General features: G+C 40.7%; 1 protein-coding gene and 3 long non-coding RNA genes across 11 annotated transcripts in view; 3 read left to right on the forward strand and 1 right to left on the reverse strand.

Annotated features, from left to right (window-relative positions):
- Positions 1-1,225: 1,225 nt before the first annotated feature.
- Positions 1,226-27,762, reverse strand: part of Con (leucine rich repeat protein connectin) — a 333,106-nt gene continuing 306,569 nt past the window's right edge. For all 8 annotated transcript variants that reach the window (XM_076443531.1, XM_076443528.1, XM_076443526.1 and 5 more), the window contains 3 exons: positions 5,087-5,272; positions 3,130-3,254; positions 1,226-1,546 (listed from right to left, as the gene is read on the reverse strand). In XM_076443531.1, coding sequence (XP_076299646.1) covers positions 1,298-1,546; positions 3,130-3,254; positions 5,087-5,272 — 560 coding nt within the window. In that variant the 3' untranslated portion in view covers positions 1,226-1,297. The remainder of the gene's footprint in view (positions 1,547-3,129; positions 3,255-5,086; positions 5,273-27,762) is intronic.
- Positions 23,237-23,847, forward strand: LOC143218394 (uncharacterized). The gene is made up of 3 exons (XR_013011040.1): positions 23,237-23,349; positions 23,421-23,492; positions 23,592-23,847. It is a non-coding gene; the product is annotated as an uncharacterized LOC143218394 (long non-coding RNA).
- On the forward strand, positions 24,221-25,047 carry LOC143218396 (uncharacterized). The gene is made up of 3 exons (XR_013011042.1): positions 24,221-24,355; positions 24,422-24,472; positions 24,802-25,047. It is a non-coding gene; the product is annotated as an uncharacterized LOC143218396 (long non-coding RNA).
- On the forward strand, positions 25,285-25,718 carry LOC143218395 (uncharacterized). Its single transcript, XR_013011041.1, has 2 exons — positions 25,285-25,475; positions 25,559-25,718. It is a non-coding gene; the product is annotated as an uncharacterized LOC143218395 (long non-coding RNA).

Genomic DNA, 27,762 nt, shown 5'->3' on the forward strand with positions numbered 1-27,762 from the left:
GGAGAACTGTGTGCGCACCGTGTATACCCGCCTCGCGCGCGCACACACATGGGTGCTGCCCCGTGCACGATCTATAGAAACACCGATGGGTTCGGGCGTGGACGCGATGCGGACGAGATCTCGATGCCGACGATTGGATCGTCCTCGATGGATGTCCGTCAACGAACGCGAAGACGTCTTTTGCATGTTAGAAAATGTGGAACGAGAAACGCGATGGCCACGTTGGCAACGCTCGTCTATAACAGGCAGTTCCAACTAGTAGCTCCGGAGCTATCCGGAGCTTCCCTCACTCTTAGACTTCATCGTGATAATGTATAGCGCGACGCACACGCATACATTGTGAAGAGGTTCGATGGTGGGGGACCTTGCAGTCGTCGGAGGGGAACAGGTTGGACTGCCTGGTCTATGATATACAAAGGAAACGAGAGGATCGATGGCTGGGGAATGGCGGGGGATGTCTCGAAAGATTCAGACGAATACAAAAAAGGGTGCCGTCTATCGCGAGAGATACGGCGTAAGCATCTTCTAAAACGTGCAGCGATAACGATCCGACATGGAAACAGAATCCGAACGTTCGTTCGTTCGTATCTGTTCGCGTCTCGGGTCCAGGTGTATCGGGTTCGCGATGATGGACGCGCGTCGTCGACCGTCTCCTCGATCCCGCGAAGGATCGTCGTCGTCCAGGAGGATCCGTCCATCTCCTTGGGACGGTGTGACGCACACCTGGGCTGTCCCCGCCCCTAGGCTCCGATCCATTCGACTCATCACCGCCTCTTCTACGAGCTAGCTCGTGTATATGTATGTTGCGTGTATATATGTATACCTTGGCCACCTCGCCTCCCTCCGGACCCTAAGATCAACTCCGCCGGTTTTCCGGTTCGAACGGTTTTAGTGGATGATACGGTGAGTGGTGCCGGAGATACGGATTCGATCGTGACCGTGTTTCTCGATTCTTTCCATTTCCGGTTATGCATCGGTGTGTTCGCGGGAGATAGCAAGGTGTGGCGGAAGAGGATGAGGTATTCGGTGTATTATATCTGGTCCTCGTCCTCTTTTTCTTTTTCTCTTTCGTCATGGCTCGAGGTGTGCGTCGAAGATCCTCCGCGGATCGATCGACCAGCCTCCCCCGGTTCGAGGAACACACGCAACGACGCCGCCCAACACACACACACACACACACACACACCGGTCCGGTTCAATTATGCTCGCGTTTCGGGATACCGTTCTCGTCCTCGTCCTCGTCCATGGGCCGTCCTTCTGATCTGCTTAGTGGGTCGTCCGGCTTCCGGAGCCGCTTCTACGTGAAGAGCACCGACAGCAACAAGACCGACGAGTACACGAGGACGGACAACTCGAGCTGGATGGACTTTGCAGCGGATGAGAACCAGATGGAACCCGACGATCCCACGGGAGCGTTCTCGTGGCGACTAGACGGCTGCTCCGAGGCCATTAGATCCTCCCTCGAGGTCTTCGGACAAGGCAGATCCTCGATTTTCAGCTCGAACAGGTTCCTCACCTGCATCGACTTGCCTCCTATCTCCTGCACCTGCAACACAGCGGCGGATAGAGACGATTATGTTAATTCTGATCGATTCCCACGTACTACCGAGCGTCGCGCCGAGAGGTGTAACGGTTAAATTGAATAGTTTATATATCTCCTAAACGCATAGGTTTTTTAAAAAAAATTTTTTTAAATATTGCACTGTCATCCAGTGTTCGGGAAATGGTTTAAAATTCGATTACAAGATTTGACGCATGCAACAACAATAACGACAATAAAAGACAGAATTACAGAAAGAATATTCCTTTGATTCACGATACGCGATCAAGCTTCCGGAGAACACTTTTGCCACAAAGGTGACGTCGCTTTTTCGTTCAAACGAAACAGCAGGGATACATTTTTTATTATTTCGAATACACAGAGCAGAACCCTCTGCTGCTCGACCATACATCACTCCCGGCGCCCGTACCAACAAAAACAAAACAAAAAATAGTACTATCATGGACGGGTCTTCAAAATCGATTCTGCGCTTGTCAAAATGATGAAAATGGCCCGCGATTGGCTTGAGTTATGGCAGACGCTTTCGAACATAATTGAAAAAAAAACGCTAAACCGATCGTACACGGTACTCGTTAATTGTATATATAAAAATGGAAATCCTCGGCGGTTGCGGATGCTAAACAAATTTATCTGATAGACTGTTAAACTCGCGGGCGGTTCGAATGTCGGCGGTGGCCATAAATCTTTGGTCCATGAAAAAACAAAAAAAATATCCTCTAAACTTTCTCTCTCTCTCTCTCTCTCTCTCTCTCTCTCTCTCTCTCTCTCTCCCTACCTCCGTTCGTTCGTGTCGGTTCGTTTTTATTTTACTTCGAAAAAATTGTCACGGTCGGCCAGGTTATCTCCGCGATCGTCCGGAGACTATTTAAATAAAATATGTCCCCGCGAAATTCGGGGCACGTCGATGGTGTAAGAGGAGCGGCGAAAACGCTCTCGAGTTTCGTGATAAGAAATTCGAGCATCGTATTCCCGATCTTTTCGCCAATTGTTCGAATTTATCAGGATTTTCGTTTTGTCGGACAGCACCGGTGAATATTCCGTTATTTCCCGCGTAGCGGAGACCGGCGCCGAAAGTTCCCGAAGTAAGTTGTTCCGATCATTATTTACGAAAAAAAACTTGTTCAGAAATTATTTAAACAAAAAAACATTATTATTTAGTAAATTATAATTTTTCAGAACCAATGCTTCTGATTGATTATAAAAAATCAGGTTGTTTGGCACAATTATAGAAATGTTATTAGTTTTTAAAAGTTATTATTTCTTCCAACATTTTTCTTCCGACGACAAATAAAAAATGTATTGCAATATCGTAAGTTTAACGTTAGAATTTGAAAATATAATAAATTGTCACAGTTAAAGATTAGAATATCTGTGCTGTTTCTACGTAATTTTATATGTTCCCTCAAAATCGGAACGCACAGCCCCGATGTGGTGTGTCTCTCCTATATTTTAATACGGTAAAAATTCGACGGTGTCCGCGTCATCGAACCGAAATTGATCCCGAATCGAGGTTAGAAAGATGTATAGATATACATATATCTGATATGGATGTAGGTATATCTTCTTACCTTCGGCTGAAAATCGGAATTCGAGGAGGAATCCTCGTATCCGTCTTCACCGTTGTACTCGTCGTCCAAGTAAGCACCGCCGTCCTCGATGTTGCCGCCTCTGAAGTTCTCGGCAAGATATTCCTCTGTAACAACATCGAACCGAACACTCCAGCAAAACGTATATCCACGAGGCGTCGGAAATGCATTCGAAATTGCTCTTCGAATAAACTTGTATAAATTGTACACGCTCCGAAAATTTCATTGAAATCGGTTAATTGGTTTACGAGTTATAAACGATTAAAAGTGGTAAAAAGTCGTAAATTTTGAAAAATTGCCAGTTTTACCACTCTTGATCGATCATAACTCGCAAACCAATTAACCGATTTCAATAAAATTTTCGGAGCGTGCATAATTTATACAAGTTAATCAAACGCATCTTTTAAATTTTCGTTATTGGCCCAGCTAAAATAGTAATTTTTGGAAAATCCTTTTTGCCAGATCATTTGGTATATAATTATAAAAAAGTTATACTGTTTTAAAGCGCGTTCAAATACTCTCGAGGCTCGCCGTATATAAAATCGTCTTTAGAGAGTAAATTCCAGAACCCGGAAAATAATTTCGAACCAACAGCCCACTAGTGCTCTAAGTGAAAATGTGTGCTATTAGTCGGACACGCTAACAAGAGATGGTAAACAGCACAGGCATAAGAGCGATAAATGTTCCAACCGGATGTTGTCGTTGATAGAAGTTTGCGAACAAAATAATTTTCAGCTCCCTGTTTTTCGCGATCGAATAACTAACTACGCCGCGCCGTCATGCGTATTACGCGCGCATACAATTTCACGCTTCGTCTATAACATAATTCCCAAACTTTTTCCCGCTCGCAAAACCCACTTTTCAAAGGTTTTCCCATTCAGTGGTGTTTTCGGGTAAACCGTTACTATCATGAAAATATTTCTGAATGTATTTGCGCTCGCAGCTTTTCAATCACGGAAAGATTCTTCCTCAAATGAAATTTAACCTTTTGCAGTCGGAGCTATCAGGTCGTTCGGAAAGTAATTTCGTTTTTCGCGTAGAGACGGCATTGCTTCCATTTGTTACTACTGGACTGCGGATGTTTATGCATTTATGAAGCAATTGGCTAGGTGAAAACATTAAAAGAATTAACAATACTATTTTCAACATATTAAGCATGTTCAGAAAGAAAATAAATTTCTATTTCACTCCAGTTTGTATACTCTCCACAAAAATGAGTACGGCTGCTCTTCACTTCACCGGACTCAAAATTTCTGCCCTTCTCCTACGAATTGTGGTGTATTTGGTATGTAAGCCAGTAGATCTGTACCCGGAGAACCTGCAGATCGAATTTCGATGCCCTAGGATAAATAGTTGAGGAGTTATGGTCGCTTAAAGTTGAGTATTTTTGAAAGTTTAGCATTCCGTCAGGAACTGGAAATATGCTCAACTTTAAGCGACCATATCTCCTCAACTATTGATCCTAGAGGATCGAAATTCGATCTGCAGGTTCTCCGGGTACAAATCTATTGAATTACATACCAAATACATCATAATTCGTAGGAGACAGGTACTAATTTTGAGTCCGGTAAAGCAAAGTTTATCCAACAATACTGTTATAGGTATTATTTTCAACCTATCGAAGTTAGTTTCCATTTCACTCGAGTTTGTTGCAATGCAGGTAGAAAAACACGTTTGTTTGTCATCAAAAAATGAGAAAGAATCTTTCCGATACGCGGATGGATCGCGAATCGAGTTTCCCCCGCTCGGTCGACCGGAAAACCGAAGCGGCGGTAAAGCGCCGCCCTCGCGCGAGCTGTCTACGGAAGAGAGTGCTAGGTGGCGCGGAAATTTCAACGTCGGACGTTCGTTCCCGTAACAATGGGCAAGAAAGTTTAACGGGAACCGGACGCCGAGCAGACGGGACAAACGGGACGAACGTGTAAGCAGAACAACTCACTTGGATTCCGTGCAATCTCGAGTGCCTCGTTCCTTTCGAGGTCCGCGTTGTTGATCTTCTGCGACGCGTTATTGCTCTCCAGGAAGCAAGTGAGCTTCTCCAGGGCGTCCCGCAGGTTTGTGTTCTTCGTCTCGTTCCTCAAACCCCATATCCATGACAGCTTGCAGTCGCAGATCAGTTTGTTGCCTGAAATCAGATAGATGATGTTCGATCAGTTATATATTTCATTGTTATGTACTGCGGATTTTTTATGCGTTTATGATAAGAATGGACGCGCGCCATTCAAAGCAGTGGTCATATCAAAAAGATTTAAAGATCCGCTGTCTAGTAACCATCACTTAACAAATTCATAAATGGTTTTCAACTGTGTATTGTGACAAGGCCACTAGTAAATACCTATTCTAGAACAATTACAAGTACAAGTATGAAATAAAAAGAAGATATGCAAGTAGATCGGATGAAAAATCTATGAATCCAGTTGCTGTGAAATTCAGTATTACTGGAGACAGTGTACGAAACGTACCTAGGAAAATGGAAAATACAGTAATGCCTCGATAACTCTTATGTTTCCTGCTGCACTTAACTATTGCGTTCTACATCCGCCACCTGTTAAGAATAGCCGGGGTGGTCTCCTGTAGCGCGCCACCATCTTTTCCCTCAAGAAAAGTGAATAGAACATACCCCTTGCTGAGTCCTCGGACTCTCGACTTCTGAACGAGATCCGTATCTCGTGTTCTCTCTCATTATTTCTCTCCGCAACACTTCCAGACCATAAAAGGCGTGAGAAACTCGATACTGTCACAGAGATTCGTGTCACTACGATTTCCTGAACTTGCTAGAATTATTCAAACATATTTTCCGCTGGCGTGCTTGTTAACATTTTATCTACCGGAACCCTATATTAACCCTTTGCACTCAGAATTATTTTTCACAATTTTCTTGCCAACAACTCCCTACTATTTCAAGTGTTTCACCGGAAATTTACTTGAATGGACAGTTCCTAGACTGCTACTTATTTTGAACAATTTTGTTCGCTAGTGGTATTAAATATTACTCGAACTTATTGTTGTGGTTTATATTTGTGGAACTTGTATTTGTTTTTAGCTAAGAATTAAGACAATTAACTAAATAAAGTTATTATTTAAATATTACAGACAATTAACTAAATAAATACGCATAAAAACATGTTTCGTTTACATTTCTCTTTCTCTGATGTCGCGTCACACTCGACAAAGAAGTGCAAGGGCTCTTTAATAATTCTGTCGCACTAAAATAAAGCTTAAAAATCTTCTATTATATAATAATCCTAAACGAAATAATTGGATTACGTTACTGAGAGTGACTTGTCTCACGAGTACCATAGAAAAATGTGCGTTCCTCCATTTAAAAACTCGAAGGAAAGCGTCCATGCGCATCCTGGCATAATAAGAACCCTGAGCCTAACACAGGAAGGTTGTTAAAAATTTATTGTGTGTTTTAATCCTCCTTAAATCAGTTTATATCCTTAGCCAGCGGAGAGTCCGGCTTTAAATCCCACATGAGCACTCGAAGCGTATGCTCGATCGGAAAATACCACACAGAGAGGGTTACGTAAAATAAAAAATGTGCTGTAGGATTAAGGGAAACCTGGAACGAAATATATTTCATAGATTTAAAATAATTAAACAGTATTTTTAAATTCTTCTAATATTTTTACCGTCTCAAATTACACCCAATCATTTTTGTAGGATGAACTGTCTGCAGTGAAATAGAAATTTATTTATTTTCATAACATGTGTTGAATTAGTTGCAAATAATATAACAGTATGTTTAAAGTCTTCTAAAAATTCTACTGTCTCAAATTGCATCTATTCATTTTCCAGGGTGAAATAGAAATTCATTTGAAAATAATAAAACAGCATATTGAAATTGTTCTAATATTTTTCCTGTTTTAAATTGCACCTATTCATTTTTCTAGGGTGAAATAGAAATTCATTTACTTTCTTAACATGTTTAACAGATTGAAAATAATACAACAGTATTTCTAAACTCTTCTAATATTTTTACTGTTTGAAATTACACCTACTTATTTTCGTGATAAAAGCATAAAATCCGCTGTATAGTGAATGTTAATAACTGTTACAAAGTTATCGTTTCTCTTATCTGTTTAAAGTGAATAAAATTGAACAGAAAAATTGTGGTGGCGACGTCAAACGCGTAGTTGGGAGCAATATTGCAGGAATTTGGTATTTCGAGATGATATCCTCCACTGGAGATCTGCAGAACTCCCGAAAATGCTAATTCCAGAGATAATAGTTTAAGGTATTTAAATTCTATTCTCGAATATACACGCCTAAGAAAGCAGAGGGGAGCGGGGGGTGGAACGGGGAATGTCTACGAGGGTAGTAAAAGGGGCGGAGTAACGTTTCGTAAACAGGGGAAGAAGCAGGACCAGTTTTTACCGAATTCAAGATTAGAAAGGGGTGTTCCGCCACGGACAGAGTTCATTAACTCTGCAGAGGAACGTGGCACTATTTATTATTAATCTGTGAAGGGAGGGGACTAGACATCAACCGGGTGTTCTAATTTTCAGGGGTATGCTGTCATTAAATATAGACACGCGAAGCAACCGTGGTGATCATTTCTTAATGCGGAAAACAGAATCAACTTGGGGAACAAGAAATTAGTTTTGGACGCTATCGTTGCATCGTTCATTATTCAAAAGAGTAACATTATTCAAAACATTATTCAAGACATTATAACATTGTTCGTAATGACATTATTTAAAATATTGTTTACATTATTAAATAGTTTGGTATCTAATTAATTGCTAAACATAATTGTACGAGCTGTCATATCAATTTCATATTCATACAAAGAAAAAAACTACCAATAAAATGGAAAATTATTCTAGGTCAGAAGAAATGTTTAATATTCAAGTTAGCGTTATAATCCCGAACTTGGAGAATCTACACGATATTTCGGAAATAGTAATAATGATTTTGGTAACAAGTGAAAACCAAGAGAGTCAAGGTCGGGCGAAACACCCTGTATAGTTAGTAAATATTCCAGAATAAGAATAAATATCTTTTTCCCACATAGCATATTGCCAATTTGTTTGTCGTTCGAATAGTCGAAGAACTTCTGTCGTGCAATTAGTTGCACGATAAACCGTCCGTACGCCATTTCGCTCTTGATCCTTTGATTCCGAAGCTCTTGATCGGTTGTTTTTAATAAAAACGCCGCTGAGGTACGGCGGGAGGCAATAAAATTCTCGTGTTACGGAGAGAGAAGCTGTGTCGGCATGAACTTTGAACCGGAGAAGGGCCGGCGGAAGTCGAGAAAGGCGAGAGAGGCAGAAAGAAGCTCGACAGAAGCTCGTGGAAGCCGTGGAAACACGGGAAAACTCGGAAAGCTGGTCTCATGCGAAGAGCTTCGGCCGCTCGTGTTCAGTAGGATATGCGGTCGTTGCGAGGACACACCGCAATCGCATGAATTTCTGAGAGTCGCCGGGGACGGAATACGGGAAAGGCGGCGCGGCGTGTCAGCCCTTGCGCCCGCGGAATACATTATTAAACAATTAATTAAAATGGTCACAACAGGGCCTGGGCCCACACCGCGGCCATCGCGACAGACCATCGACCATATTCCTGAATTATTCAACCCGAGACGCTAGCAAACCCTTCGCCGCCCGCCGCCCGCCGCCCCGGTCAAATTGGATTTGCTTATTAAACAGGGGAAACTGATAATATTATTTTCACTTGCCAGTGACTTTCTCGTTCGAAAATTTACGCGAGGTTGCACTTCCCTGTAAGGGAGATCAATTATGTATCCAATCGGTGTCGGGAGAATCTTCCAAGTATCAAGTATTCAATTTTTTCCGGGTATGAACTTCAGGGTGTGAATAAAAGGTAACGGTCATCCATCCTACGGGTGAATCTACACGTCTGTGTATCTACATATATCCCGCGAATCTACACGTCTTTGAATTTGAGAAATTGAAGTTGAAGTTGAAAAATTGATGTTGAAACTCAAAAATTGAAGTGGCAATTGAAAACTTGAAGTTGAAATTGAAAAATTCATATTGACAATGAAAAATTGAATTTGAAAGTAAAGTTAAAATTGAAAAATTGAAGTGTTGAAATTAAAAGTGAAGTTAAAATTGAAGCAAAACCACTAACTCGAACAAATAATACCAAAGTGAACTTTGAGCGCGGATATCTCGGAAACTATGCGAGATAGCGAAAAACTGAATTCATTCAATCTTGTGGCACATTTTGTCAGTTTTAATCTTGTATAGAATGATCTTATCGCTAGGACGCATAATTTCCGAGATATAATCGGAAAACCGAAAAAGGGGACCTTCTACGTGCATGTAGGAGTGGAGACTTTTAAAGACCCAAAGTTAGAAACTGTGTTCGTTCCATTTCCCTCTACAACTTCTCGTTGACTGGACTATTATTAATTCCCGGACGTTTTCTGTCGTTTCCCAGCCCCGACACAGCCGAACAAAGATTCTAATTTCCGAAGCTTGTTGAAAGACCAATGAAATCAAGAGAACAGGGACTCTGTATCGCTGCAGTATCACACTTTCGCTGACAAAAGGTGTTCAGCTACAACTCCGAAGACCATTCCGTTCCCCCCTTGGTCTCGAGGACCATTACATGTTGGTACCACTTTAATTGAACCACCGGGGCGGTGCTGGATTTTCCGGAAAATTAGATACGGTTCGCACGAAAATACCTCACGTGTAACCCGTATCACCGTGGTGGGTTCCCGAACAATCGCTCGCAGAGTGCACTCGATGGAATGGTTAAGAGCAACGTGTTCGGCCGAGATCGTACCATTGTCGCAAGTAATTCTTAATCCTTTGATTCACCGACCCTTGATCCTTTGTTTTCAATAAAAACGTCGCTCGGGAAGTCGCGCGAGGCGTTGAAATTCTCGCGTTACAGACAGAGAGAAAGTGTATCGATACGAACAACAATCTGAAAACACCGTCATGTTATTTTCAGCCTATTAAACATGTTACGAAAGGAAATAAATTCCCAGCTGTCCCAGCTAACCTGACCACCTTGAATATCCTTGTTGTTTTTAAAGATACGTCAAATGTCTGAAGGACAAAGTTGAATAGTAAAATGGGGCTCATACGATACCAAAACAATTTTGGTGTTTATGCAATTTTCTTTTCAGAGATACGAAGGTCACCTTCATTTTTTTAAATGGAATGAGTTATTTTTTAATACATCGATCGATGCAGCTGGACATTCGTTATAAAAAAGTACTAACCTATGTTCAGGAGATATTTCAGTTAAAAAAAACTCTAAAACATCATTTTCCTAGTACGACAATAAAGGTGTTTTTTCTTCTTCTTGAAATTGATACCTACCTCAATTTTAAGCCTTAAAATCTATTATTTGTGAGCTATTTTTATTTTTGAATAAGGTATAGTGAGTAAATAAGTATTTATTTGTGACCATCTTATCCATTCGAGTTTTTACTAGTAATCGGTAGGTTGCTGGTTCGAGTCCCGCTCCCGGCATTTTTTTTTTCTTCTTGAAATTGATACCTACCTCAATTTTAAGCCTTAAAATCTATTATTTGTAAGGTATTTTTATTTTTGGATAAGGTATATATTTACTAAGACGTTAGTAATATAATTTTAGAGTTTTTTAAATTGAAATATCTCCTGAACTACTAACTTTTCGGCATACATAGGTCAGTACTTCTTTATAACGAATGTCCAGCTGCATCGATTGATGTATTAAAAAATACCTTATATATTATATGGATACGTAACTTGAGGGTTCAAGCTTGACACAGTCAAAGCTCGTGTCATCCGCAGTGGCCAGGTTGTAGGACGCGAATTAACCAGATACAGCCGCGCCGGGGGAACAATGAGAGCATGATAAATGGAGATTGAAGGGACAGGGACAGTTTTCTGTCTTGGCTCGTCTTTAGTCACCGCTTCTGTCGTCATTATGAGCCATTACGAGCTTCAAAGCTCGAATATGGAGCGAGTTACTATGCGCGGCAGGCTCTCATTGTTTCCACCATCGCTTTAAAATAATTGCTAAGCGCCATTGTCCACGCAACAATCACCGGAGCTAGTATCCATTACGCTCGCAGCACTGCGACGGTGTGTGTTGCCTTCCGTTAATCCTTCTACGGTGAATTGAAAATGAAACAACCGGCGTTATCTTTTCGGCGGGGAATCCTCGTTTCTAAGACGCGGAGACAAGCCTATTGTCGGTGATACGAAATAGTCGGCGGACTACTTCCGCTGGGATTTTGACCGAAACGTTGTTCCGATCGTTTATTTATTTATTCACTTTTTTTTGTATTTTTAAATTCTTGCAATGTTTTTACTGTCTCAGATTGCACCTGTCCATTCTTGTGAACGAACTGGAGTGAAATAGGAATTGACTTAATATGTTTAATAGGTTGAAAATATTGTAACAGTGTTTTCAAATTCTTCTAATATTTTTACTGTCTCAGATTACACCGAATTCTTGTGAACTAACTCGAGTGAAATAGAAAGTTTCAAGTTAGGTATCTATTTGAGACACGTGTAAGTGGTCGGAATTGTCTAAAACAATAATCAAAATTGAATTATACAATAACGAAAATTTAATACATAGAGATGTGTTCGATTAATTCGTATAAACTGTACACATTCTGAAAATTTCATTGAAATTGGTTTACGAGTTATAAACGATCGAAACTGGTGAAAATGGCAGTTTTTCATACAACTGCCATTTCTACCACTTTTGATCGTTTGTAACTCGTAAACCAATTAACCAATTTCAATGAAACTTTCAGAATCTATAGAGTTTATACGAATTAACCGAACACTTCTATCAAACTTTCGTTATTCGCATAAAATGCTTACACATTATTACTTCAACTATCAAGTTTGGACGAGTAATACTATTTCGTTCCCACCATTTTCACATCTTCATTAAAATTATCTGTTAACTCCTCGCAGTCGTATTATAATATTTTCGACTTGCTAAAATTACTCAGAAACGAAATAAATATGTAGTTCTCTTGTCTCGCAATTCAGATTTGATTTTCCACAGAAGTAGAATAGAGAAGTGGTACACTGATATGTGTAATAATAGAAAATCAAAAAGTGAATGCACGGCACGACAACCGGTCCATCGATGCTTTCGATATGATTGCAAGAATAGCTCTCGAAAAAGAGAAGCTTCAGTGACTTGAAAACGAGTATAGTCACAAGTGATGGGGCTGGATCGAATATGCTGGCATTGTATTTTCTTTCTCAGGATTGAAACGAGTTTTTATTGGAACTGACAGGTGTCGAACGTCGAGATGATACTGGTTTTAACGTGTGTCTCTTGGAGTGCAGCTGGTAGACATTATTCTGATCGTTGTGAAACCGTGGAACAATAAGCGTCGACATCTGTCTATTTTGCGTAAAATATTGATTATACTGATTCTACCAAAGCCTTGACAGTCACGCCGCACTATTAGGGACATTCCTAGTGGATTTGTGCCGCAGTAATGAGCTCCTCCTTCGCTTTAATGTGCGTAATGCTGAGGGCTTAATTTTTTTCATTAAAAAGGCAAGAGAAGTTTCTTTTTATATTCTTACTGTACCGAAATAGGTATTTAAATAATGATAAAACTTTACAGTCGAGGTAGAATGGTTTTTCCAAATCCTGCGATTATAAAAATATGAGAATAAGGGGACAAATCAAATTTGATGAATTAATTTCCGCGCATTTCCACGCGATTGAAGCTGCCGTTCGAGCGGGCTCGATAAATCAAGAAATATTATGGCAAAATGATTCTCCGGCGGCGCGGTATTCGCTGTTAAAATCGCAGGCGCGTAATGCTGCAGTTTAAACAGTTATACCGTCTCATTTTCGGCAGGTTTGTACGCGTTTGAATGAAATCTGATTGGCGACGCGATGTCGGCGACCGAACGGCGGGCGTAATTATGAATTTTCTGTAGAGAGAATCGATACACGGTGAATGGGTCTTGATGAAATGTTTTATGTCCCATTTTCTTCTCCCTTCGAAATCAGCGAAGACAGATTGACATCTAATTACAGCCGGCATTCGAAATTTCAAATTTATTTCGCGCACTATTCATTCTTTGACGCGTGATTTCGTCGTTTTCACCAACGACAAGTTCAGCGTTCAATCGGAAATAATTTAGATTGCATTAAATAGCTCTGGGGAAAATGTGTAACGCATACCTCCTATCGATAGTCGTCCATATTGATGAAAAGTTTTGTGTTTGCAAACATTTTTCATTGATAGCTAGAATTTGTGCGTCATATTTATTTGTTTCCATAAGTATTAAATACCAACATGCCGGCAAAAACACTGAAAATCGCTTAATTTTAAACACGCATAACTTTTGAGCCAGAATGTTGTTAAATCTCAGGCTCCGATTCTGTATAATGTGTGCTTAAATCCAATCGGAGCAAATCAATTACACATTTAGCTCCCTCCTCAACATGGACGGCTACCAATCAAAAATACCTAGCGAAGGTTGCTCGAAAAACTCGGGAATAACTGATTGAAACCGACACGATGTTCAATAATAATCAGAAACACGTCGAAAGTTTCGCTCAACTTTCGAAGCCGGAAACGTCCCAATGGAAACAGCATTTTTCACGATACACCCTATCAAACTCTGGTATTTCCCACGAGGAGACTCACGGGCGTTTGATTATATCGATAGGGGCAGTGTTAGCCATAGGCAGAGGAGAACCGTTCGAACACAGTTTTCTCGGTATCTTCCCGGCCGATCGACCGACATCTTCATAGTCCTTTTGATCCTTTGGCCAGCCAGAAGACACCGAAGATCGATTGTCCTCCCGGCGGAATGAAAGCCGGCGAAAGAGTCGTCCTGGAGCTCTAGGAGTGAAATAAGGAAAAGTTCTTTGCCCCCGTCGCGAATTCTCCTCTCGGTCCTCTCTCTCTTCTTGACCCTATCCTCTCGCTGCCTCCCTTTGCCCTAGAACCGCACCGAGACTTAGGAATTTTCATCTATGTACGTCCGCCGGATCTTTAACCGGATCCTTTCCTTATTGGACGATTCTCATTCCTCTTCCTCCCTTTGTCGGCTGCTTTATGCGAACGACGCGACACTGTCGCGTATTGTTACCGAACACGATTCAGAATCGATCGACCGTTGAGAAACCGGGTTCCTCGTACGAGATAAATCCCGGACAATATTGTCAAAATGTAGATTGACGATAATATTGAAGCTCCCGAACTAACAATGAATTAATCGGGCAAACTTTACTTTACCGGACTCAAAATTTGCGCCTTTCTCCTACGAATTATGATGCATTTGGTATGTAATCCAGTAGATTTGTACCCGGAGAACCTGCGGATCGAATTTCGATCCTCTAGGATCAATAGTTGAGGAGATATGGTCGCTTAAAGTTGAGCATTTTTGGCAGGTAAGGGCGCCGCCAAGAAACTGGAAATATGCTCAGCTTTAAGTGACCATAACTCCTCAACTATTGGTCCTGGAAGGTCGAGACTTCGATCTGCATGTTCTCCGGGTACAAATCTACTGGATTACATACCAAATGCATCTTAATTCGTAGAAGAAGTAAGAACCATTGGTTCATATATGGTCTGTATCCATCATTCATTCATCATATGCTTTGTAGATCTATGTTAGTTATACGCATTCTAAAAATTTCATGGGAATCGATGCGCAGTCTCCGGACACCGGGTAAGCTGATAAATACATAAATCGCGACACTGATAATTCTGTTAGCGGTGTTTATTAAACTACACCGAATCCCGTTCTTGTGAAATAATCGCGACAGAGGCTAACGAGGGTTAATCGTGTCAACTTCGACAAAACGTCCATTAATTCTGGAATTAAAGTCCGGCCACGTGCGCTCTCGCACACGCCCTGAATATTTATCGGCGAAGGGATGGTGGAGGAGAGCCGAGGGGGTAAAAAGCCGGGCTACTCTACCGGGTTCCTGCGTTTTTATCCCTTCCCTTTTTTTCAGCGGATATCCTCGAAACGGTGTTCACGGTTATTGACTAGCAAAGAGATACGATATTTCCTGCTTTTACCTGCCATTGTTCCTCCACCTTTGTGTGTCCTGGCTCGATGAATAATAAGCAAGGAGAATAAATGGGAACCGTTCGCGAATTATCTTTGCCAGAGAGAATTCGCCGATGCGAAAATAATCGCGACCGGCTAGCGTTACGCTAGTTCAAAGACGAGACTCTAGGAGATACAGGTTCGGCCAAAAGTCGCGAAGGGCTTTCAAAATTTAACACTAAACGCACCACGATTGGTCGAATGACCGGTCTTACGTTTTTCATTTTTTCATTATCGGAATAATAAAGATGCTTGCGTTAGACCATTATTATTTCTTCATTCGAGCACATATTATTATAAAAATTGCAAGAAATCTGAATAATTTCAGTGTTGTCACTTTTATAAGACAATGTGTAGCAGTTGATGAATTTAATTTGTTCCAAATTACTACACTAACGCCTTCCGAGGTGTGCGTAATAACATTTTCCCCCTCACTCTTAAAAAAAAAGACTCACAAGGGAAGGACACCAAGTGTCGGACTCCGATTTTGATAATTTTTTGTGAGCTGATGGTATATGGATCCCTAACTATGTATGCAAAATATTGTGTGTAGTTACTCAATAGTTTTAAAGATATAAACAATTAAAGTTCAACCGGCTTACAACCTGCTAATGTAACAACAAGGTATGAAACTTAATTGTTCATATCTTTAAAACTATTCAGTATCCACAGCTAATATTTTGCATACATAATTAGGGATCCATGTACCATCATCTCACAAAAAATTATGAAAATCGAAGTCCGACACTTGGTTCTCCGAGAATATTATTGGCTGTCAGCTTGTTTGTTAAAACTATGGGGAAAGTCGGAGTGGGGAACACCCGCATAATTGAGTTCTGCTAAAATCGACAGGACGATGAACACGTCGACGATCCGCCAATGGCGACCGTGACTGGCAAATGAGTTGACAAGCGTCGGTATCGTTAGGTTGACACTCCTCCTTTCCGCGTCATTAAATAATCATAGAATCAGTCGTTTCAGGTGAGCCGGTAGTATCGGTTCGGACGATAAATCGTCTATTAACGGTAGAACGCGCAATTATCCGACGCGACCGATACTCTCATTATCAATATTCATTTTTGACCGGATACGGCCAATTAATGGGCCGCCGACCACGAAGGAGAACAACGGGTGCCCATCGACGGTTTATTTCGCGGGACCGCGATTTATTTTCGACTATGAATAATAAATGCCCGAGACCCGGATGCGTCGAAATACGGGGCCGGGCGAGAGATCGCGTCTGACGCGGCTGAATATTCATACGTGTCGTCCGGACCTCGCATCGGTATATCATCTTTAGTCTCGTTCCCGAAGCGAACTTTAATCATTCCGCTTGTGAAGAGCAAATCGCCGGAACGATTGACACTGTTATTTTTTTTTTATTTTACTCCCCTTCAGTCGTTTCGGGAAATCGGGGACGAAATATTGTTGTTGATTGACTTGACAAAGCAACTTCGGGACCCCTCGTTCTTTTTTTCGCAACGGCTCTCGCCCCGGACGATTTAATGCCGGTGTATTTTCAACGGAACAGAGACACGGGGATCGCCGTGTGTCGTTAGACTTTGAAACTCGACGAGAGCAAACTAGGGCTGTTTGGATTTCGAGAGGGTCTTTCGGCAAATTTTGGAGCAGCCAATTATACCTTTGAGAAGAGATTCTTCCACCGAATTTAAACCGTTCGAGGCTCTCGCAATGAAATGATCGTTAGAAGCGGATCTCGAAAATGTGACGTGCAGAAGGAAGTAAATGTAACTGTTAGGGGTGGGTGGCCTAATTTCGGGACCCGAAAATTCGTGATACTTTTTCTGTTCTGCTAGTCCTCTTTAACCTTCTTTCTGACCAAAATTGATTTTTTTCCTGGGTTTTTATCCTTACAGAAAGGAACTACTGCGTTCTTAAACGTTTTTTCTTGGAATCAATCTTGGAATTTGTAATTGAAATGAACGAGGAGACACTTTACTTTAACACAACTTGAGAATCTGCAAGTAGAAGAAGCTCCCCACTCTACCATTGGTACGCAGCCCGATTCACGTCGGTCCCCCAACCGTCCAGTAACCGACCAATTCACATGGTGGCGCGCAATCCAACATGCATCATTATACTGAATCATAAGAGAATACAAGTATTGTAATTAATATTGCATCAGGTATTGTATCAATTTCCTATCCATAAAATGAGAAGAATTATGTAGAATGGAATTATTGTTGGTCGGAAGAAATTATAAATGCATAAATATCCGCAGTCCATTGGTTAATTTCTATTTACTATTTGCCCAAGCGAACACTTGAAAGAGAAATGTTATAAATTCAGACATATCACTGTAGAATTTCGCAACGCATTTAATGGGGTCCCGGTAAACAAACGTTTTAGCTTACCTGAACCATATAAAGTCAACCCGGACGCAGGATGAAAGGTAAAGAACGTTTTCACAATCGTTACAAATGTTGTCCGAGCAGTAGTTACACTATAATCCGTTTTATTTCTTTTCAATTTCCGACTCGTGCTGAATCAAAGTCCGTTGGGCGCCGTGTTTCCGCGATACACCATAGAATTCTTTAGCGGTGCAGTCCCAGTGTGCATCCACTTTGTAAGTACGAGTTTCCGAATGAAATATTTAAAGAACCAAACAACGACAATTCCCCGTCGAATGGCGCGGGAAGAGTCCGCGCTTCGGAACATTTGCACGCCATGAATTCTGAATGGCCTACGTATTCCTTCAAAGTACATTCTCCCGGTGCGACTGGCTCTTTTCACTGTCGTTTAACCGCATCGGCCATCCGAGGACGCCACACGATGTCTGTTAAACAATTAAATAAAAAATTAAATGATGTATTTGGTATATGTAATCCAGTAGATTTCTATCCGGAGAACCCGCAGATCGAAGTTTCGACCTTCTAGGACCAATAGTTGAAGAGTTATGGTCACTTAAAGTTGAGCATATTTCCAGTTTCTCGACGGAATGCTCAACTTTCAAAAATGCTCAACTTTAAGCGACCATATCTCCTCAACTATTGATCCTAGAGGATCGAAATTCGATCTGCAGGTTCTCCGGGTACAAATCTACGGAATTACATACCAAATACGTCATAATTCGTAGGAGAAAGTTACTAATTTTGAGTCCGGTAAAGTAAAGTTTACCCGCATTGTCTCATCGATTTGTCATCCCGTAGCGGGGCTGATTTGTTTATAAATATAATGTACATTTCACAACACTGCAGTGTTTTCTACGTTGAAATGTTTCTTGAAAATGTTAGTAATGGAACTTCGCGGTTCCGGCGAAAAAGTTAGGGAGGTTTTTAAAAGGGAGCGTCGCTCCCTAGCCAGGTTGCGTGAAGATTCGTCATCACTGATGACCCACTTAGGAATGTGCGAACCGTGACAGAACGGCAAAGAAATGCGCGTTGAAAAGGGCAGGAACGGCGGTATTTATGATGCATGGTGTACAGTGTCGTGCAAATATGACGCTCTAAAGGTGTCATTACTGGCGGACAAGTTCCCCTTTTGTCACCGTTCCTGTCATCGTCGCTTCGATCGGGAGCAACAGATAAAACCAGCGAGAGAGCGAAAGACGCGAAAAGGAAATAAAACGCGGGAAATAAACCAGGTTGACAACCAGGACAACAAATAATACGGAAATAATCGCAGGGGGGGCAATGATTATGGAACGAGAAAAGTTGTTCACTGCTTGTTGCCGTACCCGGGATGATCAAGATTAATGGATCTCTATCGGACATGATTCTAATTTAAAAATCAACGACGCGGAGTCTTCTTTTAATCAGAATGAAGAATCCGTGACTCGAGATTTACTCGAATAAAAGTTGAAAAATTGATCGACTAGAATGGCGACAATGAAACGCGCCTTTTAATCATCGGGAAATTTAAACTATGTATAGTAAATGTCGTTTAATTTAAATGGCACCACAAGTCCTATACCTTCCCTTCGCTATCCTGTAAATGAAACAATTTTTAGTTCGCGTAAAGATCAATAAAAGAACATCATACACACATACAGGGTGTCTCAGAACACCCGTGCCATCCATTTATAATCTAGAAAATAGGTTATTTTCGAAAATTCAAAGTGCTTCTTTTATAAATCGGAATACGTTCTATCAAATGGTGATATTTTTAACTATTTACTTATTTTTAACCTATTTTCTAGATTATAAATGGGTGGTACGGTGTTCTGAGATACCCTGTATACACCGAAGAGCTTTTATGTACATCGTTGTTTTTCGTCTGGACATGGACTCCCGTCAATTTATGAAATATTTCGATCAGTTGACGTCTAGCAGACAGCTCGTTCTACAGATAGCAAATAGCTTCATCAATTTCAGCTTGACGAAGGTAACTATCCAGAAATGAAACGTCCTTCCGAAGGATTCCAATAGCCGCGCTCGGGATCAACAGGAGCAGAGCGTGAATAGGGATGGGAAAAAAAGGAGCAGACGGAAGAGCTGCGAACCGGCCGAGAATCCTCGATTGAATCGTACGCCGAATTTCACCGTTTCTCTCTCCCTCTCCCTTTCTCTCTCTCTCTCTCTCTCTCTCTCTCTCTCTCTCTCTCTCTCTCTCTCTCTCTCTCTCTCTCTCTCTCTCTCTCTCCCTTCGGTGGCTATATTTCCTTTTCTTTTTCCTCTCTTTGTTTCACTCTCCTACTTTCCCGACGCACTCTGCCCGTCCACCGTTCCTCCATTATCGGTTTCGTGTTCACGCTATAAATGCAAACGCGCGGCCGCACGCTATTCACCGCGAAACAAAACGGGTCACGATAACGAATGGAAAGTTGCGGCCGCCGGCCACGTAAACTACGCAGCCTGCAGTCGGAGATTAATTCGGGAATTAGCGGCGGCGCGTCGATATTGGTACAGCGGGAGGACAAATAGATTAATGAAATGAATCTTGGCCGGCGGACACACGTTGTTCGAACTCCCGTTTCCTTTCCGGCAAACGGTGTCCAGCTTTTTCGCATTTGTTTTTTTGGTGTACGTTAGCACGATCGTCAACTCGCCAGCTTCTTTATTCGCGAATCCGTTCGTCGACGTTTCGTCCATTATTGTTGGTAATTGGCTGGAAACGAATATCGAATATTTATAATCAGTTTTTGTTCCGACGTAACAACGAGAAGCCAGCACAATAGAGACAACAGTGAATGAAAAACACTGAATATTGAAAATTAAACATTTCATCCGACCTAGAATAATTTCATTGTATATGATTTTTAACATTTTATGGATATATGACGTTGATATGCAGTATTTTATCGATAAAAGTCCCGAACACGGGTCTGCGTAGGGTCAAAAGGGGAAAATGAAATTTTTGCCTTACTTGACTAGCTTCAGCACAATTAGTGAATTTTGAGCGCGGATATCTCGGAAACTATGCGAGATAGCGGAAAACTGAATTGAATCAATCTTGTGGCACATTTTGTCAGCTTTGATTTTGCATGGAATGGTCTTATCGCTGGGACGCATAGTTTCCGAGATATACGCGGAAAACCGAAAAAGGGGACCTTCTATGTGCCCCCCTGCACTCCGCTCACCTCCTAGGAGTGGGGACTTTTAGTATGTTTACTTCCTCAGTAGTCCAAACAAAGACCCAAAGTTAAAAATTGTATTCCTTCCATTTCCCTCTACAACTTTTCGTTGACTGGACTAAATAGCGCGTAATTTGATTTAATTTTCATGTAAAAAACAATATCATCTCGCGGGCCGTTGTTTGCCGACCCCTGAGTTAGAGTTAGGACAAACGAACGAACATGCCGCCGATCAGACGCGTCTGTTGTTTGATGCTTATTCATTACAGCTGCCATTGCGTTGTTGCCAAGATAGACAGTGCAACTGCATATTCAGATTGGTGAACTGTAGAACCCATTGGTGTTTCGGTACACCAATCACTATTCAGCGTCTGGGCTAATGGATTAACCTTCAACCAGAAAAGCGAAACGGTTGTTGCGAGGTCTAATGGGAAAGCCTCGATTTGATTCTGATAGAAAGTACCGGCTCCTAAGTCAATACGTTTGAAGTTCGGTACTAAACCGCCGGGATAAATGAAAATCAAACAACTGGTAATCGAATTGCCGTTATCGTTATTTACCATCGCCAGGCTACCGACATCAATATATATATTTCACTCTGGCACCACTAATTTGTTGATAATCGGGGTTTACTTCGTAAAATCAATATAGAAATATATCTGCATTGTATCTCTGTAAATATATCGCTGTCAAGTAATTGATAGCCTGCAGATTATATGACTACGTCAATAATATTCAATAATATTCTTCGATATGTACAGGGTGTCCCGCATACAAGGGACACGATCGAAAGTGGTGAAAAAATGGCAATTTTTCGTACAACTGCCATTTTTACCACTTTCCATCGTTTATAACTCGTAAACCAATTAACCGATTTCAATGAAATTTTCAGAATGTGTATAGTTTATACGAATTAACCGAACACGTCTATTAAATTTTCGTTATTGGCCCAGCTAAAAAAGTCGTAAAAATCAATTTTTACTATTGTTTTTCACAATTCCGAGCAAATGCATTTTTTCAACATGTTTTTTCGACGTGATTTACTGAACTAATTCCTCTAGCCTGACAGAGAAATTGAAGTCGTTTGGTCCATTCATAAAAAAATTATTCTGATTTAATTTCAGAGAGAGATCATTAATGTTTGTTACTCTCTATGCGATGTATATTTTTTAAATACGCGCACACACCATATAAATGCATAAAAAATCCGTAAAAAGAATTTGTTGATCGACAACTTTGTCGAGTCAATTCTAGGATAACCTTTGTTGCAATTATAACTTCGGAATATTCATGTTAATAATGTTAATATTGCGCGGCAGTAGATCATGAATTTAAATACGTAGGTTTTTCGAGCTCGCGAAAATATCGCGTACTCGCGGCGTGGTCTTTGTTTTATTACTGCCAAAAAAAAAAAAAGAAGAGAGAGAGAGAGAGAGATATCAGGCGAATGTGGTTCTCGTATTTGCCCGATGGCGTGCATTCCTGTTTCCTGCGGGGAAACATTCCTGCGTGCACCGAATACGAGCACAGCAGCTACAGAATCCAAGGATCCTTCTTTACATAAGAATATTTCCTTCTTCCCTCTGTTCTTTCCGTTATTTGCGTCCTACAAAGTAGCTACGCTCTGCCCTGCCAGTAATTATCATCTCGAGTATCAGCAAGGCAAACACAAATTTCTTTATTTCTTTATACCGAACCACTTCTTCGCAGTTGCATACTTGACTAATGAAAGTCGCGCCGAGGAATCCATTAACACAGGTACAACGAAGCTTTTTAAATGAAATGAAACCAGAAATTTTTAACTTTCTTTTATAATCCTGTAGATTTTGACGAGAGAATGTCGAAAATCAAAGTTTTAATTTGAGGAATTCACTGGTTCGAAAGTTATGCGTGTTTAAAGTTGAACGATTTTCACGGTTTTAACAAGTACAGGGTACCGCCATGCTGGGCCTCTGATAAGTAAGCGGCGCGCGACCAATATGGCGGCACCCTTACCTGTCAAATACACTGAAAAATGCCCGACTTTAAGCAAGCATAACTCCTGAACCATTGATTTTACAGGATCGAAACTTCGATCTGCAGGTTCTCCGGTTACAAATCTACTGGATTACATAGTTTGTAGAAGACAGGCAGAAATCTTGAGTGCAGTAAAGATTTACCTCTACTATTAATGATTTTATTCTTTTATCCCACAAATAAGACCAGTATATTCAACCTTACTATTATTTTACACAGTAATAATTATATATTTATATATTATTATAATGTATTTTAACCTTCAGCGTCACGAGTTGTTTAATTTATATAAATTTGTTTTTTAGTTCCATACATTATCAAATATCCTGCGAAATCAATTTATCAGTTTTTAGTGTCATCGTTATTCGTTTTAGTATTCTTTTAGAGTACTCATATAATCGAACACGAAGTTCATGCCAACAGTAAAAATTTATCGTGCAACTTTTGTATCACAATCTCGACCACGTTTATTATATAAAACGTGAAGAGTCACTACAGTGAACGTTCACTAGCATGAAAGACAGGAATACAACATATGATATCATGAATCAGAAGCTAAACTTCCTTCTGCTACTCGTTTCTCTAATTATGTTATCGGGATATTTCGTAGTAGCGGACTCGGTAAATAATTTTCATTTGTTAGCGCTGTGTTGTTATTTCCACGGAATAAGTCATTGAATCATCATTTTTAGTTGGCACCAGCATGCCGTTCTTTACCACGAAGTAACCTTTGCCGCAGCCAGAAATATATAATAATGTGCAGAGTACGATTATGTTTCTCATTAATTATATTAATTGTTCTGTCTAGCATCGTATTTAGATCTTATTTTAATCCATAATGTTGCTTATATTTGTTTGTTTAGCTCAAATGTACGAGAGAGGAGTCAGGATTATAAGCGATGATCGGCCGATTTACTTTAATTACACTGTACCATTTATGAAGATGTAATTGTGTTGAAGAAAATAAATATTCTATATTGGGTGTATTAAGCTGCATTTCCCATTATTTTACCACGCATATATTAGCTCGCTTTCTTGTCTGTCTGTCTGTTCTGTATTGACACTTCAGAAATAAATTCGAGATATAAATACTGTTATCTGCGCGATTATCCCGTATCAAGAATTATGAATCTGTAGAATGCTTCTTTAATAGAGCGTCTGGAAACTAGTCACGCTGTAGCTTCCATGAAACTAAGTGAGGATGAGAGGCCCAACGCCGCGCGCCGTAGCCAAACTACAAAAAGTTACGTACCGGGTCCAGTGCACAATAGCGATGTCCCTGCCGTAAAACGTCACCCGGCGCAAACCTCTACAAATGTACTAAAAATCGAATAAAGTTCCCACATTGTAATGACTTTTACAGCATTTTATATTTCGCAGTAAAAGTTGTGCATAAAGCGTTGTGTAAGAGTATGCCAAAATTGTTATTCGCTGCACGAAAGACGAGTTAAAATAGACAACGTGACTTTAAGTGTACAGTGAGGTTTCATATAAAACGCCGATGGCTATATGTTGAAATCAAACAGCGGAGAAAATCAACTGAGACATGGCTCAAGTGTTTGCATTCTTCCTTCTCGTTATCACTGCCATCTGCATGTCAGGATGGATCATTCCACCCGCAGAGTCAGTAAGTAATTGATTCTACATTAATTGGTTGTTCCAAACTCTGAGTAACCTCGACTTATCTATTTAGTGCACGTCATGGTTGAATTGTTATCATCCGCTGATGTTGGCAGTTTGCCCGGTATAGTATCATAGTATTCGATTTAAAACGTTGATGACGTACTTGGTGCTCTTTTTATACAGTAAAGTCTTGATCTAAGAAAATGGGAGCTTTGGTCGGCGAATTCACAATAGAATAGTCAAACTACACGATCTAAGAAACTACACTATCTAAGAAATTACACGATCTAAGAAATTACACGATCTAAGAAACTACGCGATCTAAGAAACTACGCGATCTAAGGAACTACACGATCTAAGAAACTTTACGGACCCGAGGGCTTTTCGTATTGCTAGATCAAGACCTCACTGTATTTGCATGTTTAAACTCATTTATTTTTCGTTCTGTAGAATTATTGCGCGGAACGGAACAGGAATAGAACAGATTGACGACACCAATTGCATCATGGATAATGCTACTATGGTGACTTCAATGGAGAGTAATGCAATTAATACTATATTGGAAATGAGCTCAAGGGAAAATGTTGACCAGAAGAAAAAGGATAGCACAATCATAAAAAATTATTCCAAATGCGCTATATGTATAATTGATGAAGATGTATAGTTGCATTGGAAAATAAATACTGTTCATTGAAAATACAACGTTACCTTCTTGAATCGCCCCTGTGTTTCGAGCACGCATTATCTTTGGACAACAAAGAAGTATAATCGTAGTCGTTCAATTTGTTTATTACCCTGCATCGTATAAACGTTAATTGCGGAAAATATAAAAACGGATTTTTAACAGTTTACGTAAGCATTATTTGTCAAGTTCTTCCCGAAGTATATAACATGCACGATTTTGGTGTCAATCATTGTCTCGAGAAACTTCGAAGTGTACCAACGCAACCATGATCTGGAAGCTACGGTTCCCGTTCCTAGTTGTTTGCCTGATTTTGTTATCAGGATTTTTTATGGGATCGGCACAAGCAGGAAAGTATAGAGACAACGCGATAAGAAGATGTAAAGAACTACTTAAGAAAGGTGAATGCGTAGGACATGTGAAGCGGACATGCAGGAAATACGTATGTGGTTAATTACATCCATGAATTAGTCTTCTTCACAATTTATGATAGTAATAAAAGATTCTATACATTTCTGTTCTTAGAGGTTATGTCAATGATTTTCTTGAATGGCAATGGCGCCATCAGATGCTTCCACCAATGAAATGAATTGCTTTTTCTCCAAATTAAATTATTACGACATTAAAGAATGTGTTATATTATTGTCGACGATGTAATACAATAGCAATAAAGCAATCTGCAAAATTAAATACAGTCTTTCGTTTAACAATTTGATTTTTTCGAATATTTTCAACGAATACGTTGAACATATACTGGAGGAAGGTGTGTAGTCGCATTCGAAAAATACAGTTTATTGAAAACACAACCCTTTTTTCATCGTTCCTATTTTTGCCAACATGCAGTTTCGTTGTAGTGTAAAGAATAAGTATAATCGTAGTCGTTCAATCTGTTTATTACCCTGCATCACATTCTGCACGAAATACGCATTTCAGATAAACCTTAATTGCGGAAAATATAAAAACGGATTTTTAACAGTTCACGTAAGCATTATTTGTCACGTTCTCCCCGAAGTATATAACATGTACGGTTTTGGTGTCGATCATTGTCTCCAGAAACTTCGAGGTATACTAACGCAACCATGATCTGCAAGCTACAGTTCCCGGTCCTATTCGTTTGCCTGATTTTGTTGTCAGGATATTGTATGGCATCGTTAAGCAACACAATTCATGATACGAAGAGAAAAGCATGTATGAAGCTAAAGGCAATGGGTGTATGCGAAACAGACCTTAGGTGGCGCTGCGAGGTACGTATATGGTTAATTACATCCATGAATTAGTCTTCTTCACAATTTATGATAGTAATAAAAGATTCTATACATTTCTGTTCTTAGAAGTACTGTTAACGATTTTCTTGATTGGCAATGGCGCCTTCACGAGTGGACTCTAGCCTCAGATGCTTATTTATTATTTAATGTAATTAAATTATTACAACATTAAAGAATATGTTATATTATTGTCGACGATGTAATACAATAGCAATAAAGCAATCTGCACAATGAAATACAGTCTTTCGTTTAACAATTTAATTTGTCGAACATTCATCCAATTCGTTGAACATATACTGGAGGAAGGTGTAGTCGCATTCGAAAATTTATACAGTCTATTGAAAACACAACCCTTTTTCAATCGCTCCTATTTTTGCCAACATGCAGTATCGTTGTAGTGTAAAGAACAAAATGACGGTCAGGCTATTAATCTGTTACCTTGCTTCACGTTCTACACGAAATTCCAGTAGTCCAACTCAACGACAAGTCAGAAGGTCTGTTCAAGACACTGTGAGAAAATGCCTGAAAATGTATTAATAATTCACAGGCAAGTGGAAGGAGGCTAGTTTACACGCGAGGTTCACGACAACGTCGATCATCTTGTTTACATACACGTAAACGGTATCGACAGTTCGTCGGTATATTTAAATCTCATGACAGGGGGGCGGCCGCGTAAGATCCGTTCTCCGGGAAGACGATGCGCTGTCGATACGCGTCGCTTTGGAAAAATTGAATACGTGCCTGGTGTCCGAGCATGGGTTTTGGCGAGGGGAAACAGAGTGAGAGAGAGAGATAGAGAGAGAGAGAATGAACGATAGAGGAAAGGATGCCGGTTGCGTTTCCTCCCCTTTCCTCTTTGATCGCGGTATCGGTAATCGGATCGAATCGGTGCAACGATACCCTTGACCGTATCCAGTTTCGATTTTCCGTGAAAGCTGCGGACAGAAGCTTTTCCGCGGCTTCCTGATCAACGGAGGCGCAGGTAGTGGAGCAGGAGCAAGGAGTAGGAGGAGGGAGAAACGGTAGAGGATGGCACATGCTTCCTCCCGGATAGGTTTCCGCCAGCAAGAATTATTTAACGATCGGCATTTCCCGTTGAATGGCTGAGAGACAGTATTGGCAGAAAGAAAACGCGATATCCGTATCGAATTTTAATCCCGCGCATATTCGCTTTGACGGTCTTTCGACGAACGAAACGACGTTACAGATCCTCACCGGTTTTCCTCTTTCCTCCTCCCCTCCCCGCACGCCCCCCGGCTCCGCTATCCTCCTGCAACTCTCTTTGATTTTATTCCCGAGCATTTTCTTTCCACCGAAGTTCCCTGCGTTTTCCTTCCCACGGACGCGGACAGCATCGTCGCCATTGCTGTTCATCAAATTCTCCTCCGTCTTTCGTTAATTCCCTTTTCCCTTTGACTTATCCGCGTTGCTTTTTGAACCCCACCCTCCTACCCCCTTCGAATT

Source organism: Lasioglossum baleicum, chromosome 19 (genome assembly GCF_051020765.1).
Source record: "Lasioglossum baleicum chromosome 19, iyLasBale1, whole genome shotgun sequence".
Taxonomy (NCBI): domain Eukaryota; kingdom Metazoa; phylum Arthropoda; class Insecta; order Hymenoptera; family Halictidae; genus Lasioglossum; species Lasioglossum baleicum.